This window comes from Bubalus bubalis, chromosome 14 (genome assembly GCF_019923935.1).
Source record: "Bubalus bubalis isolate 160015118507 breed Murrah chromosome 14, NDDB_SH_1, whole genome shotgun sequence".
NCBI lineage: Eukaryota > Metazoa > Chordata > Mammalia > Artiodactyla > Bovidae > Bubalus > Bubalus bubalis.
In genome coordinates this window covers 71091550-71105775 of record NC_059170.1, presented here as the reverse complement: position 1 = coordinate 71105775, position 14226 = coordinate 71091550, and the positions used below count along the sequence as shown (strand labels likewise).

Here is a 14226-nt window from a genome sequence, read left to right as displayed (position 1 = left end):
TCAAATGGCTGAAGACATGAGCTCCTAGTGGGCTCTGTGCCAGGAATTTATCTACCATTGGCCTGCATCTCCCGAGGACATTCTGAAGCCAAGACCAGGAACCTCAGCTGCCTCAGAGACCTGGCCAGGACCTGACACTGACCCCAGGGTAACAGGCTGGACAGCACGGGAGACGCTACCCATCACCTGGGCTCAGGACAGTTAGTCTTCAAAGAGCCCCATTCCGGGAATTCTCTATCACCGGCACAAAAGTTTTCTTTGGGAGAAATGGGGCTACATGTTGTTCAGCTACGTGCCACGTGCCATGTGGGCTGCCCATAACCTCAGCAATGGGAGAAGAAACTTCATCTGGGGTTGGGTCGGGGGTTGGGTGGGCTGAAATTTCAAACAATTTCCAGGCATCTGGGATAAAAATAACAAAACCCAAACCAACCAGCCTTAGGTGAATCACCCTGTTGCTTTCAATCTGTGAGAAACAAGGGACATGGACCTGGCTTGTGGGAAGATAATGAAGAGGTCGGGGACCCTCCCAGCAGAAAACAAAAAAAAGCTCAGGTCTCCATCCGATGGCTCCATCTTCCTAAACTGATCATCTGTTCCTTAGATACTGAAAGCTTGCAGGGGACTTCCCCGGTGGTCCAGGGGTTAAGACCTCCAATGCGGAGGTGTGGGTTCAATCCCTGGTTGGGGGGCTGAGATCCCATGTGCCTCATTGCCAAAAAACCAAAACATAAAACAGAAGCAATATGGTAATAAAATCAATAAAAACTTAAAAAGAGAAAGCTTGCAGGACTTCCAGCTGGACCTCTGACAGCATGTGGGCAGGGCTCCTTTACATTAGAGCATCCAGGACTTTGGGAGAGTGTGTGTTAGGAACACAAGGTCACACAGGACTCATTGTCAGGTCTTAGGACTCCCCCCTCTTCTCCCCAGTCCCACCCCCAGAGAAACCAGACACGGCTAGTTCAGAAGTGAGCCAATCTCTGGAATCTCTCCCACAATATCCTTCTTCCCCATCCAGCCTTACAACTCCACTGAAACAATCACAGCCATGCACATAAGGGAGATATGATTGAGTGGTCTGGGGCTCACAAAATCTTGCCTTGACTTTATTTTTCAAAGAATTTTTAAAAAAATTATCTTGATTTTCTGTGTTTTCCCAAATGCAAAGTGGTAGATTACAAAAGTTAAAAGTGCAGAAATGCTCAGTTCAGGGACTTACAAACGGATCACCACAATGAATGTGTTACCGGAAGCAGAGGCTCAACACTATCTGTGTGCCAGGAGATAAAAGTTAAAGTCATCCTTAAACAGACCACATCGAGTTGTAAACATGAAAGTGCTGCAGTCTTTGGAGGAGTCACTGAGAGCCCAGCTTGGCATTCAGGGCACTTGGGTTCTAATTCAGGCTCTGAAATATCCCCTTGGGTGCATCACTCCCCCTGGGGGGATTTCCAAGGTTCTTCTCCTGGAGAGGAAGCTTGATGAGGCTTTCCTTGCAGTGGTAGGGATTCAACCAGGCTGTTCATAAATAATAAAAATGGCTCATGAGACCTGAGTGTTACTATATGTAAGTGTTTTACCTGACAGAGTGGGTTGATTATTTTTTATTTAATAGTTTATTATTACTTAGAAGCTGATGAAAGGTAAGTGTCAGGATCCCTCACTTGCACAGTCCCTTAACAATGATGATACCGGGCTTCCTTAGTGGCTCAGTGGAGAAGGCAATGGCACCCCACTCTAGTGCTCTTGCCTGGAAAATCCCATGGACGGAGGAGCCTGATAGGCTGCAGTCCATGGGATCGTGAAGAGTCAGACACGACTGAGCGACTTCACTTTGACTTTTCACTTTCATGCATTGGAGAAGGAAATGGCAACCCACTCCAGTGTTCTTGCCTGGAGAATCCCAGGGACGGGGGAGCCTGGTGGCCTGCCGTCTGTGGGGTCACACAGAGTTGGACACAACTGATGCAACTTAGCAGCAGCAGCAGCAGCAGCAGCCGTGGCTCATTGGTAAAGAATCTGCCTGCCAGTGCAGGAGACACGGGTTCGGTTCCTGGTCTGGGAAAATCCCATGTGCCACAGGGCAACTAAGCCAGTTCGCCACTGCTACTGAGCCTGTTCTCTGGAGCCCATGCTCTGCAGCAAGAGAAGCCACTGCAGTGAGAAGCCCTCACACCAAACTAGAGAAAAGCCTGAGCAGCAATGAAGACCCCATAAATAAATAAATTACAAAAAAAAAGTCTGAGAAAAAACAATTATTCTAAAATTATGTTGCTTGTCAGAATGTGTCCTTTGTTGTGATTTATCATTCTAAATAACTGTTCAAGGTCACTCAAAGCCGGTGCACTGGGACAACCCTGAGGGACGGGATGGGGAGGGGGGTGGGAGGGGCATTTAGGATGGGGGACAGATGTACATCCATGGCTGCTTCATGTCAGTGGGTGGCAAAACCACTACAATATTGTAAAGTAATTAGCCTCCAATTAAAATTAATTAATTAATTAAAAAATAAATAACTGTTCATTTTAGCACAGAATTTTGTCCAGAAGGCTTTGCCAATTATGTAAACTTGATTCCCCTCTCAAAAATTTAGATCCGAGGGGAGGAGCCAAGATGGCAGAGGAGTAGGACGGGGAGAACACTTTCTCCCCCACAAATTCATCAAAAGAGCATTTAAACTTCGAGTAAATTCCACAAAACAACTTCTGAATGCCGGCAGAGGACATCAGGCACCCAGAAAAGCAACCCAACTCTTCGAAAGGAGAGAGAAGAAATACAGCTCCATCCACCAGAACATCGACACAAGCTTCCCTAACCAGGAAACCTTGACAAGCCACCTGTACAAACCCACATACAGTGAGGAAACGCCACAATAAAGAGAACTCCACAAACTGCCAGAATACAGAAAGGACACCCCAAACTCAGCAATTTAAACAAGATGAAGAGACAGAGGAATAGCCAGCAGATAAAGGAACAGGATAAATGCCCACCAAACCAAACCAAAGACGAAGAGATAGGGAATCTACCTGATAAAGAATTCCGAATAATGCTAGTGAAATTGATCCAAAATCTTGAAATTAAAATGGAATCACAGATAAATAGCCTGGAGTCAAGGATTAGATGCAAGAAAGGTTTAACAAGGACTTAGAAGAAATAAAAAAGAGTCAATATATAATGAATAATGCAATAAGTGAAATTAAAAACACTCTGGAGGCAACAAATAGTAGAATAACAGAGGCAGAAGATAGGATTAGTGAATTAGAAGATAGAATGGTAGAAATAAATGAATCAGAGGGGATAAAAGAAAAACGAATTAAAAGAAATGAGGACAATCTCAGAGACCTCCAGGACAATATTAAACGCTACAACATTCGAATCATAGGGGTCCCAGAAGAAGACAAAAAGAAAGACCATGAGAAAATACTTGAGGAGATAATAGTTGAAAACTTCCCTAAAATGGGGAAGGAAATAATCACCCAAGTCCAAGAAACCCAGAGAGTCCCAAACAGGATAAACCCAAGGCAAAACACCCCAAGACACATATTAATCAAATTAACAAAGATCAAACACAAAGAACAAATATTAAAAGCAGCAAGGGAAAAACAACAAATAACACACAAGGGAATACCCATAAGGATAACAGCTGATCTTTCAATAGAAACTCTTCAAGCCAGGAGGGAATGGCAAGACATACTTAAAAGGATGAAAGAAAATAACCTACAGCCCAGATTATTGTACCCAGCAAGGATCTCATTCAAGTATGAAGGAGAAATCAAAAGTTTTTCAGACAAGCAAAAGCTGAGAGAATTCTGCACCACCAAACCAGCTCTCCAACAAATACTAAAGGATATTCTCTAGACAGGAAACACAAAAACGGTGTATAAATTCGAACCCAAAACAATAAAGTAAATGGCAACAGGATCATACTTATCAGTAATTACCTTAAATGTAAATGGGTTGAATGCCCCAACCAAAAGACAAAGACTGGCTGAATGGATACAAAAACAAGACCCCTGCATATGTTGTCTACAAGAGACCCACCTCAAAACAGGGGACACATACAGACTGAAAGTGAAGGGCTGGAAAAAGATTTTCCATGCAAATAGGGACCAAAAGAAAGCAGGAGTAGCAATACTCATATCAGATAAAATAGACTTTAAAACAAAGACTGTGAAAAGAGACAAAGATGGTCACTACATAATGATCAAAGGATCAATCCAAGAAGAAGATATAACAATTATAAATATATATGCACCCAACACGGGAGCACCGTAGTATGTAAGACAAATGCTAACAAGTATGAAAGGAGAAATTAACAATAACACAATAATAGTGGGAGACTTTAATACCCCACTCACACCTATGGATAGATCAACTAAACAGAAAATTAACAAGGAAACACAAACTTTAAATGATACAATAGACCAGTTAGACCTAATTGATATCTATAGGACATTTCATCCCAAAACAATGAATTTCACCTTTTTCTCAAGCGCACATGGAACCTTCTCCAGGATAGATCACATCCTGGGCCATAAAGCTAGCCTTGGTAAATTCAAAAAAATAGAAATCATTCCAAGCATCTTTTCTGACCACAATGCAGTAAGATTAGATCTCAATTACAAGAGAAAAACTATAAAAAATTCCAACATATGGAGGCTGAACAACACGCTGCTGAATAACCAACAAATCACAGAAGAAATCAAAAAAGAAATCAAAATTTGCATAGAAACGAATGAAAATGAAAACACAACAACCCAAAACCTGTGGGACACGGTAAAAGCAGTCCTAAGGGGAAAGTTCATAGCAATACAGGCACACCTCAAGAAACAAGAAAAAAGTCAAATAAATAACCTAACTCTACACCTAAAGCAACTAAAAAAGGAAGAAATGAAGAACCCCAGGGTTAGTAGAAGGAAAGAAATCTTAAAACTTAGAGCAGAAATAAATGCAAAAGAAACAAAAGAGATCATAGCAAAAATCAACAAAACCAAAAGCTGGTTTTTTGAAAGGATAAATAAAATTGACAAACCATTAGCCAGACTCATCAAGAAACAAAGGGAGAAAAATCAAATCAATAAAATTAGAAATGAAAATGGAGAGATCACAACAGATAACACAGAAATACAAAGGATCATAAGAGACTACTATCAACAATTATATGCCAATAAAATGGACAACGTGGAAGAAATGGACAAATTCTTAGAAAAGTACAACTTTCCAAAACTTGATCAGGAAGAAATAGAAAATCTTAACAGACCCATCACAAGCACGGAAATTGAAACTGTAATCAAAAATCTTCCAGCAAACTAAAGCCCAGGTCCAGACGGTTTCACAGCTGAATTCTACCAAAAATTTAGAGAAGAGCTAACACCTATCCTGCTCAAACTCTTCCAGAAAATTGCAGAGGATGGTAAACTTCCAAACTCATTCTATGAGGCCACCATCACCCTAATACCAAAACCTGACAAAGATCCCACAAAAAAAGAAAACTACAGGCCAATATCACTGATGAACATAGATGCAAAAATCCTTAACAAAATTCTAGCAATCAGAATCCAACAACACATTAAAAAGATCATACACCATGACCAAGTGGGCTTTATCCCAGGGATGCAAGGATTCTTCAATATCCGCAAATCAATCAATGTAATACACCACATTAACAAATTGAAAAATAAAAACTATATGATTATCTCAATAGATGCAGAGAAAGCCTTTGACAAAATTCAACATCCATTTATGATAAAAACTCTCCAGAAAGCAGGAATAGAAGGAACATACCTCAACATAATCAAAGCTATATATGACAAACCCACAGCAAACATTATCCTCAATGGTGAAAAATTGCATTTCCTCTAAAGTCAGGAACAAGACAAGGGTGCCCACTTTCACCATTACTATTCAACATAGTTTTGGAAGTTTTGGCCACAGCAATCAGAGCAGAAAAAGAAATAAAAGGAATGCAAATTGGAAAAGAAGAAGTAAAGCTCTCACTGTTTGCAGATGACATGATCCTCTACATAGAAAACCCTAAAGACTCCACCAGAAAATTACTAGAACTAATCAATGACTATAGTAAAGTTGCAGGATATAAAATCAACACCCAGAAATCCCTTGCATTCCTATACACTAATAATGAGAAAACAGAAAGAGAAATTAAGGAAACAATTCCATTCACCCTTGCAACGGAAAGAATAAAATACTTAGGAATATATCTACCTAAAGAAACTAAAGACCTATATATAGAAAACTATAAAACACTGGTGAAAGAAATCAAAGAGGACACTAACAGATGGAGAAATATACCATGTTCATGGATTGGAAGAATCAATATAGTGAAAATGAGTATACTACCCAAAGCAATCTATAGATTCAATGCAATCCCTGTCAAGCTACCAACAGCATTCTTCACAGAGCTAGAACAAATAATTTCACAATTTGTATGGAAATACAAAAAACCTCGAATAGCCAAAGCGATCTTGAGAAAGAAGAATGGAACTGGAGGAATCAACCTACCTGACTTCAGGCTCTACTACAAAGCCACAGTTATCAAGACAGTATGGTACTGGCACAAAGACAGAAATATAGATCAATGGAACAAAATAGAAAGCCCAGAGATAAATCCACACACATATGGACACCTTATCTTTGACAAAGGAGGCAAGAATATACAATGGATTAAAGAGAATCTCTTTAAGAAGTGGTGCTGGGAAATCTGGTCAACCGCTTGTAAAAGAATGAAACTAGAACACTTTCTAACACCATACACAAAAATAAACTCAAAATGGATTAAAGATCTAAACATAAGACCAGAAACTATAAAACTCCTAGAGGAGAACATAGGCAAAACACTCTCTGACATACATCACAGCAGGATCCTCTATGACCCACCTCCCAGAATATTGGAAATAAAAGCAAAAATAAACAAATGGGACCTAATTAACCTTAAAAGCTTCTGCACATCAAAGGAAACTATTAGCAAGGTGAAAAGACAGCCTTCAGAATGGGAGAAGATAATAGCAAATGAAGCAACTGACAAACAACTAATCTCGAGAATATACAAGCAACTCCTACAGCTCAACTCCAGAAAAATAAATGACCCAATCAAAAAATGGGCCAAAGAAATAAATAGACATTTCTCCAAAGAAGACATACAGATGGCTAACAAACACGTGAAAAGATGCTCAACATCACTCATTATCAGAGAAATGCAAATCAAAACCACTATGAGGTACCATTTCACACCAGTCAGAATGGCTGTGATCCAAAAGTCTACAAGTAATAAATGCTGGAGAGGGTGTGGAGAAAAGGGAACCCTCTTACACTGTTGGTGGGAATGCAAACTAATACAGCCACTGTGGAGAACAGTGTGGAGATTCCTTAAAAAACTGGAAATAGAACTGCCTTATGATCCAGCAATCCCACTGCTGGGCATACACACTGAGGAAACCAGAAGGGAAAGAGACACGTGTACCCCAATGTTCATCGCAGCACTGTTTATAATAGCCAGGACATGGAAGCAACCTAGATGTCCATTAGCAGATGAATGGATAAGAAAGCTGTGGTACATATACACAATGGAGTATTACTCAGCCATTAAAAAGAATACATTTGAATCAGTTCTAATGAGGTGGATGAAACTGGAGCCTATTATACAGAGTGAAGTAAGCCAGAAAGAAAAACACCAATACAGTATACTAACGCATATATATGGAATTTAGAAAGATGGTAACAATAACCCTGTGTACGAGACAGCAAAAGAGACACTGATGTATAGAACAGTCTTATGGACTCTGAGAGAGAGGGAAAGGGTGGGAAGATTTGGGAGAATGGCATTGAAACATGTAAAATATCATGTATGAAACGAGTTGCCAGTCCAGGTTCGATGCACGATACTGGATGCTTGGGGCTGGTGCACTGGGACGACCCAGAGGGATGGAATAGGGAGGGAGGAGGGAAGAGGGTTCAGGATGGGGAACACATGTATACCTGTGGCGGATTCATGTTGATATTTGGCAAAACTAATACAATTACGTAAAGTTTAAAAATAAAATAAAATTAAAAAAAAAATTTAGATCCACCCCTGCCTATGAGGTAGGAACCATTAACAATGCTATCTTGCAGATGATGAAACAGACCCAGAGATGTTAAGTTACTTGCCCAAGTACACACAGCCAGTAGGCAGTGGGATCCAGATTTGAACCCAAGCAGCCTGGTTCCACTTGGAATATTGTTAACTATATACTTTATTACTTCTTATAATTTTTACATAGAGCTCCTAGAAAACTCTCTGTGACACTCAATACCTGGTAGCTACTATTACTCTGTAAATTAAAAACTGTTTTTGCAATAATGGGAATGCAGCCCCATCCTTATTTAAAGAAAGCATATCAATCTGAAAGCAGACTGATTTTATACAAGACATTTGCTTTTTAAAAAAAAATTGCAGTTAATTTTATTTTTAAAAAGTATTTATTTATGGTTGCGCTGGGTCTTCATTGCCGCACAAGCTTTTTTCTCTAGTTTCAGCAAGCAGGGGCGACTCTAGTTGCGGTACGCAGGCTTCTCATTGTGCTGGCTTCTCTTGTGGTAGAGCATGGGCTCTAGGGAGTGCGGGCTTCACTAGTTCCAGAACATGGGCTCAGGAGTTGTAACTTTCAGGCTGTAGAGCACAGGCTCAATAGTTGTGGCCCAAAGCATGTGGGATCTTCCCGGATCAAGGGTGGAACCCTCATCTCCTGCATTGGCAGGTGGATTCTTTACCACTGAGTCACCAGGGAAGACCAAGACTTGCTTTTTAATATTAATTTCCTGAAAGATGCTTTCAAAGCTGTATCAGTCTCAATGTGGTCCATGCATTGCCCGCATCAGGACCACTGGGGTCCCATCCAAACCTAGTGGATGGAAATTGATGGGAGTAAAGGCTCAGGGATCTGAATTCTTAAAGAGCCCTTGAGTGTCCTTCTGCAAGATGAAGTTTGAAAACCACTGCAGATAATGGATTTATTACACTATGGGTAATACTGTTTATAGATGAGGTGTGGGGGAAGAAGCATCTTGAATCTAGCATATATTAGTAATATTTTCAGTTAAAGATAAGTAATAGGAATTATAATGCAGGCTAAAAGGAAAATTCAGGTACATTAAAATTTACAAGTTCACTGACATCTAAAAACTGTTTGTGCTCAGTTGCTCAGTCATGTCTGACTCTGCGATCCCATGGACTGTAGCTCAACAGGCTCCTCTGTCCATGGGACTCTTCAGGCAAGAATACTGGAGTGGGTTGCCATTCCTACCATTTCTTACTCCAGGGGACCTTCCCAACTCAGGGATCAAACCCGAGTCTCCTGCATCTCCTACTTTGGCAGGCAGATTCTTTACCATCGAGCCACCTGGAAAGCTCTGACAGCTGTTCACCAAATACCACGTGTAGAATTAAAATATGACAAATGCACCTGTCTATATGAAACACCAACAGAGTCAGGGACATAGAGAATAGACTGATGGTTGCCAAGGAGGAGGGGGTTGGGAGAGGGTTGGATTGGGAGTTTGGGGTTAGCAGATGCCAACTATTAGCTATAGAATGGATACACAACGGGTCTTACTGCATAGCACAGGGACTGTATTCAATACCCTGTGACAAACCATAATGGAAAAGAATACAGAAGAAGAATACGGGATTTCCTTGGCAGTCCAGAGGTTAAGACTGTGTTGCCAATGCAGGCAGTGTGGGTTTGATCCCCTGGTTGGGGAGCTAGGATCCTTGTGGTGTGGCCAAAAGATTAAAAAAAAAAAAAAAAGTAAAATACAAATAAGTCACAGTACAGTGACCCAATCAAATTAAAGAATGTACATATATATAACTGAATCACTTTGCTATACAGCAGAAACTAATACAACTACAACTGTATTGTAATTCAACTACAATTCAATAAAAACAAATTTTAAAAAATGGTTCACATATAATTTTGAAGGCCATAATTATTGAGACCACAGCATTAACTGCATTGCCAGGCACTGTTCAAAGCATATTAATTAATATTCAAAATCCTTTAATTAAGTAATCTAGTCACCCCCATCCTCAAGATGAGTAAATAGAGGCTCGTAGATGTGAATTAGGGCTTCCCAGGTGGCGTTAGTGATAAAGAAACTGCCCGACAATGCAGGAGACACAGGTTCGATTCCTGGGTCGGAGGGCATGGCAACTCACTCCACTATGCAAACCTGAAGAAGCCCATGGACTGAGAAGCCTGGTGGTCTACGACCCATAGGGTTGCAGAGTCAGACATGACTGAAGTGACTTAGCACTCACACAGATGTGAACTAACGCTCCAGTAAGCACAGAGACAGGATTCGAACCCAGAAGTCTGGTTCTGGAGGCTGTGCTCTCAAGTCCTACATCTTATACACATAAAATTTTTTTTTAAGAGGATAGGGATAAGAAGGTAAAATCACCAATTTTCACAAAACTTTTATATTCAGAGTTTTCTCCTGATTTAGTCATTTTCCAGAAGAATAAATGGTGCCTTGGGCTGACGACAGCATGAAATCACTAACATGGGCCAAACCCATGTTCTTATAAGCAGGAAAGTTCAGTGTTAAGCCTACTTGGACTTGCAGATGTCAGAGCTTTAATCCCTCCTCTTAACTCATAAACAGAATCTTTGTTTCAGTGCTTCCCACATCTTCTCCCTCCGCCCCGTTAAAAGTTTTCGGATCTTTACCCTAGATTCCTTCCCTCAGCACTTCAGCTGCCCAAGCCTAACAGCAGGCTCCAACATCAAGTACTGACCATTCCCAGCACTTTTAGATGTATTACCTACCCAACCCTCATAACTCTGTTCTTTCCCACTATGTACAAAATTGGAGACTGAAGCACTCAGGACTGTGTTCAGCATCACAGAGCTGAAAAGTGCCTGAATCAGGAATTGAGCCCCGGTAGCCGGCGTCAAGCCCCCGTCCTTAACCAAAACATCTACCATTTCATATACCACAGTATACGAGGTCCTTTACACAAACTAGCAGCTGGATCCTGTAGTATGCTCAGGAGGAGGTGTGTGCCCTGCTGTAAGGGACAGGAAAAGAAGGCATAGATAGGCACAGAGGAGCTTGTCCAGGCCACACAGCTGGAAAGGGCAAAGGAGAGACCAGCCTTGCTCTCTGTATGCCAAGCTTGCACATTCCTCCTCCACCACACAGCCTCCTGGAATTTTTATGGGTTATTCCTCATGGCAGTCCTACAAGAATCGTTCCATTTTGTAGATAAGCACATCCTTAAGGCAGAGTTGACGTGAAAGTAACCATGGGATGTTTAGGCAGATTCTGTTTTCCAGATCTACCTTCAAACCAAGGCGCTGGGAAAGGGGTCAGAAAGTATACCTGCTTATCTCTTCTTCTCATCCTGCAAAAGCATGCTTTCAGCTAAACAATTTAAATACATGTGTGCAAACAGCACCAGAAGATGCAGAAATGCACCGTCTACGTTTATCAGGACAGAGCCCTTTTTCCCTATAAGGTCTATGCATTGATATTTGTGGGAACCTGTTTTATATTCTTTCGAGAGCCTTCCTATCCATCAGACATTGTATTGAGAGTTCATATTTGCAGGTTTCATTCACTTGTGAGGTTAAGACATTTAAAAAATCCTGGCAGATACACAGAGTATTAACCAGGGGAACTGAGACCCTTTGGTTCTTCGTCCTCCGCCCATCATTTGGCCATTTTTAAGCTACTAAAGCTATAAGATATGAAAACTGTGTTCTCCCGGTTTTCAGATGAGAAAAGTGGAAGCTTCCACGAGTTTAGAACATTTCCTAGACGTGCTCTCTCTCTCGAACAACTGGAAACCAACAGCAACCTGCCAACACTCTACCCCACAGGCGCATCTGAAAGAACCTTGCAGTTAACTTAGGGTACTGGCTCAGAAATGAACAAAACCAGCAGAAACCCGCGCAGGTAACAGGAGCCGAAGAGGTTTGGTTCCGCAGGACCTTGAAGTGCAGACACAGTTCTGCAAGAAACTTCGTCATCCAGACTCTCTCCTCGAGGGAACAGTAGATGAGGAAGCTCCCAAGCAGAAGACCAGGGACGGAGAGAAGAAGAGGGGACGGTGTGCCAGGACATGGGGGTGATCCCACCCTCCTTCGCGTCCAGTAGCCTGTCCCGCAGCCACGCGCCCGAAGGCGGCGGTGGGAAGAGACTGAAGCCGGCGCCCGGGGCCCACCCGGGGCCCCCTAGAACTCCACTTACTTGATCCGATGTGTCCCCCCAGCTCCTCGCCTCTTCCAGCAACCCGGCGCAGAGCGGCAGCGAAAAGCACAGCCCGAGCAGCGGGAGCATGGTGAGGCCGGGCGGCTGCACCAAGACGCTGCGGGACGCGCTGATACAGCGCGGGACTCAGGGCTGCGCTCCGAACTGGAGACGCGCGCTGCCCCGCCTCGCGCCCCGCCCCGCCCACTGAGCCCTCCCGACCCGCCCCTTAGCCCTCCGGCCACGCCCCCACGCCTATTCGGGTCTCGCCCCCGTCCTTCCGGCTCCGCCCCCGAACCCTCCGGTCGACCCTTAGCCCCTTCTGCCCCGCCCCCACGCCTATTCGGTCCCGCCCCTATGGCCCCGCCCCTTAGCCCCTCCGGGCCCTGCGCCCCTCCTGCCCTGCCCCCGGCGCCGTGTCGCGGCTCCTCACTCCTCGCGGGTTCAGACTCCTCACTCCCGCGAGGTCCGCTCTAGGTCCGCTGCATCCACGCCGGGTGCCCCCAGCCCAGAGCGCACGGTTCGCCCCCCATCGCTCGTCGCCTTCCCGCCAGTACCTTCAGCAACCCCCCTCCTGCCCCGCCCCTCCCTCGCCTTCTCCAACCAGCGCTGCGGGCACCTGCCACCACCTGCATGCCCCTCTCCCGCTCCTTCGTGAACTCGCACCATTCTTGTCGCAGGAGGACACGGTAAGGGCCAACCTGACCCTCCATGTAGAGTCCGCCCCCTTCACCTGCTATACAGACCTCGCTCCCGCGCCGCATGTATACCGCCCGCCCACTTCCAATATATACCACCTCCCACCTGCTATATGCACCACCACCATTCCCACACCTGCCACCTGAAAGCATCAGGAGACCTTCTTCTGGGAAATAGTGCGTTCCCCTTGACATCCAGCACTGATGCTTACAAGCCCAGTTGAGGGAATGCTACGTGGTCTAACGCAGAAAGTACCAGCAATGTGGTCCCCTTTTATATGGCTCTGGCATAAGGGAACAGAAAGGAGGAAGCTAGAGCTGGCACCACGTCGTAGTACTTCTGATTTTTTTGGTTATTAATCATAAAAATGAATGTCACTGTTATCATAGTTACAGACTATTGGTCATGTTTCTGTCCTTTCATAGGAAGAATTATTAATAACCTGCCAACCATTCACCCACGGGCCTTTTAGAGTCTGGGATCCATCTTTGTACCTGGCAGATACACAGTGATCTGGAGCTGCTTGTTTCCAAAAGGCAATCACCTCAAAGACACTTAAAAAATTTTTTTTGTCTTGATACTGCTGCTGCTAAGTCGCGTCAGTTGTCCAACTCTGTGCGACCCCATAGATGGCAGCCCACCAGGCTTCGCCGTCCGTGGGATTCTCCAGGCAAGAACACTGGAGTGGGTTGCCATTTCCTTCTCCAATGCATGAAAGTGAAAAGTGAAAGTGAAGTCGCTCAGTCCTGTCCGAGTCTTAGCGACCCCATGGACTGCAGCCTACCAGGCTCCTCCGTCCATGGGATTTTCCAGGCAAGAGTACTGGAGTGGGTTGCCATTGCCTTCTCCTTGTCGTGATAAAAATCACATAAAATAAAAAGTACTATTTTAACTATTTACCCTATTTACCTGTACAGTTTGGTGACACTAAGTATGTTCACATTATCATGCAACTTTTACCATCATGCATCTCCTGAATTTTTCACCTTAAGACATTTTTTATGTCTCTGTAAAAATTCCTTATAAACCAATACACTGAGTAATCAGTTGGCATCCATCTCAGTGGCCAAAAACAGGGAAATGGTTAACTCAAAAGACAGAAGTTGTTAAATAACAATCATTAAGTGCATGGAAACAGGAAAAATGTTTACAGCGTAATTTAAAGGAAAAATCAGATCACATAACCATATCAAAAGTATGAGTTTAATTAGGTAAAAATACATATGAGTGGTCATTAGAACTAGGGAAGAATGAAAACAGTGGGTGTGTTAG

At 43.2% G+C, this 14226-nt stretch overlaps 1 protein-coding gene across 1 annotated transcript in view; it reads right to left on the bottom strand.

The window, feature by feature from the left end:
• Positions 1 to 12451, bottom strand: part of ITIH5 (inter-alpha-trypsin inhibitor heavy chain 5) — a 90200-nt gene extending 77749 nt beyond the window's left edge. Inside the window, exon 1 of the mRNA XM_006078065.4 lies at positions 12256 to 12451. Coding sequence (XP_006078127.3) covers positions 12256 to 12345 — 90 coding nt within the window. The 5' untranslated portion in view covers positions 12346 to 12451. The remainder of the gene's footprint in view (positions 1 to 12255) is intronic.
• Between the last annotated feature and the right edge of the window lie 1775 nt (positions 12452 to 14226).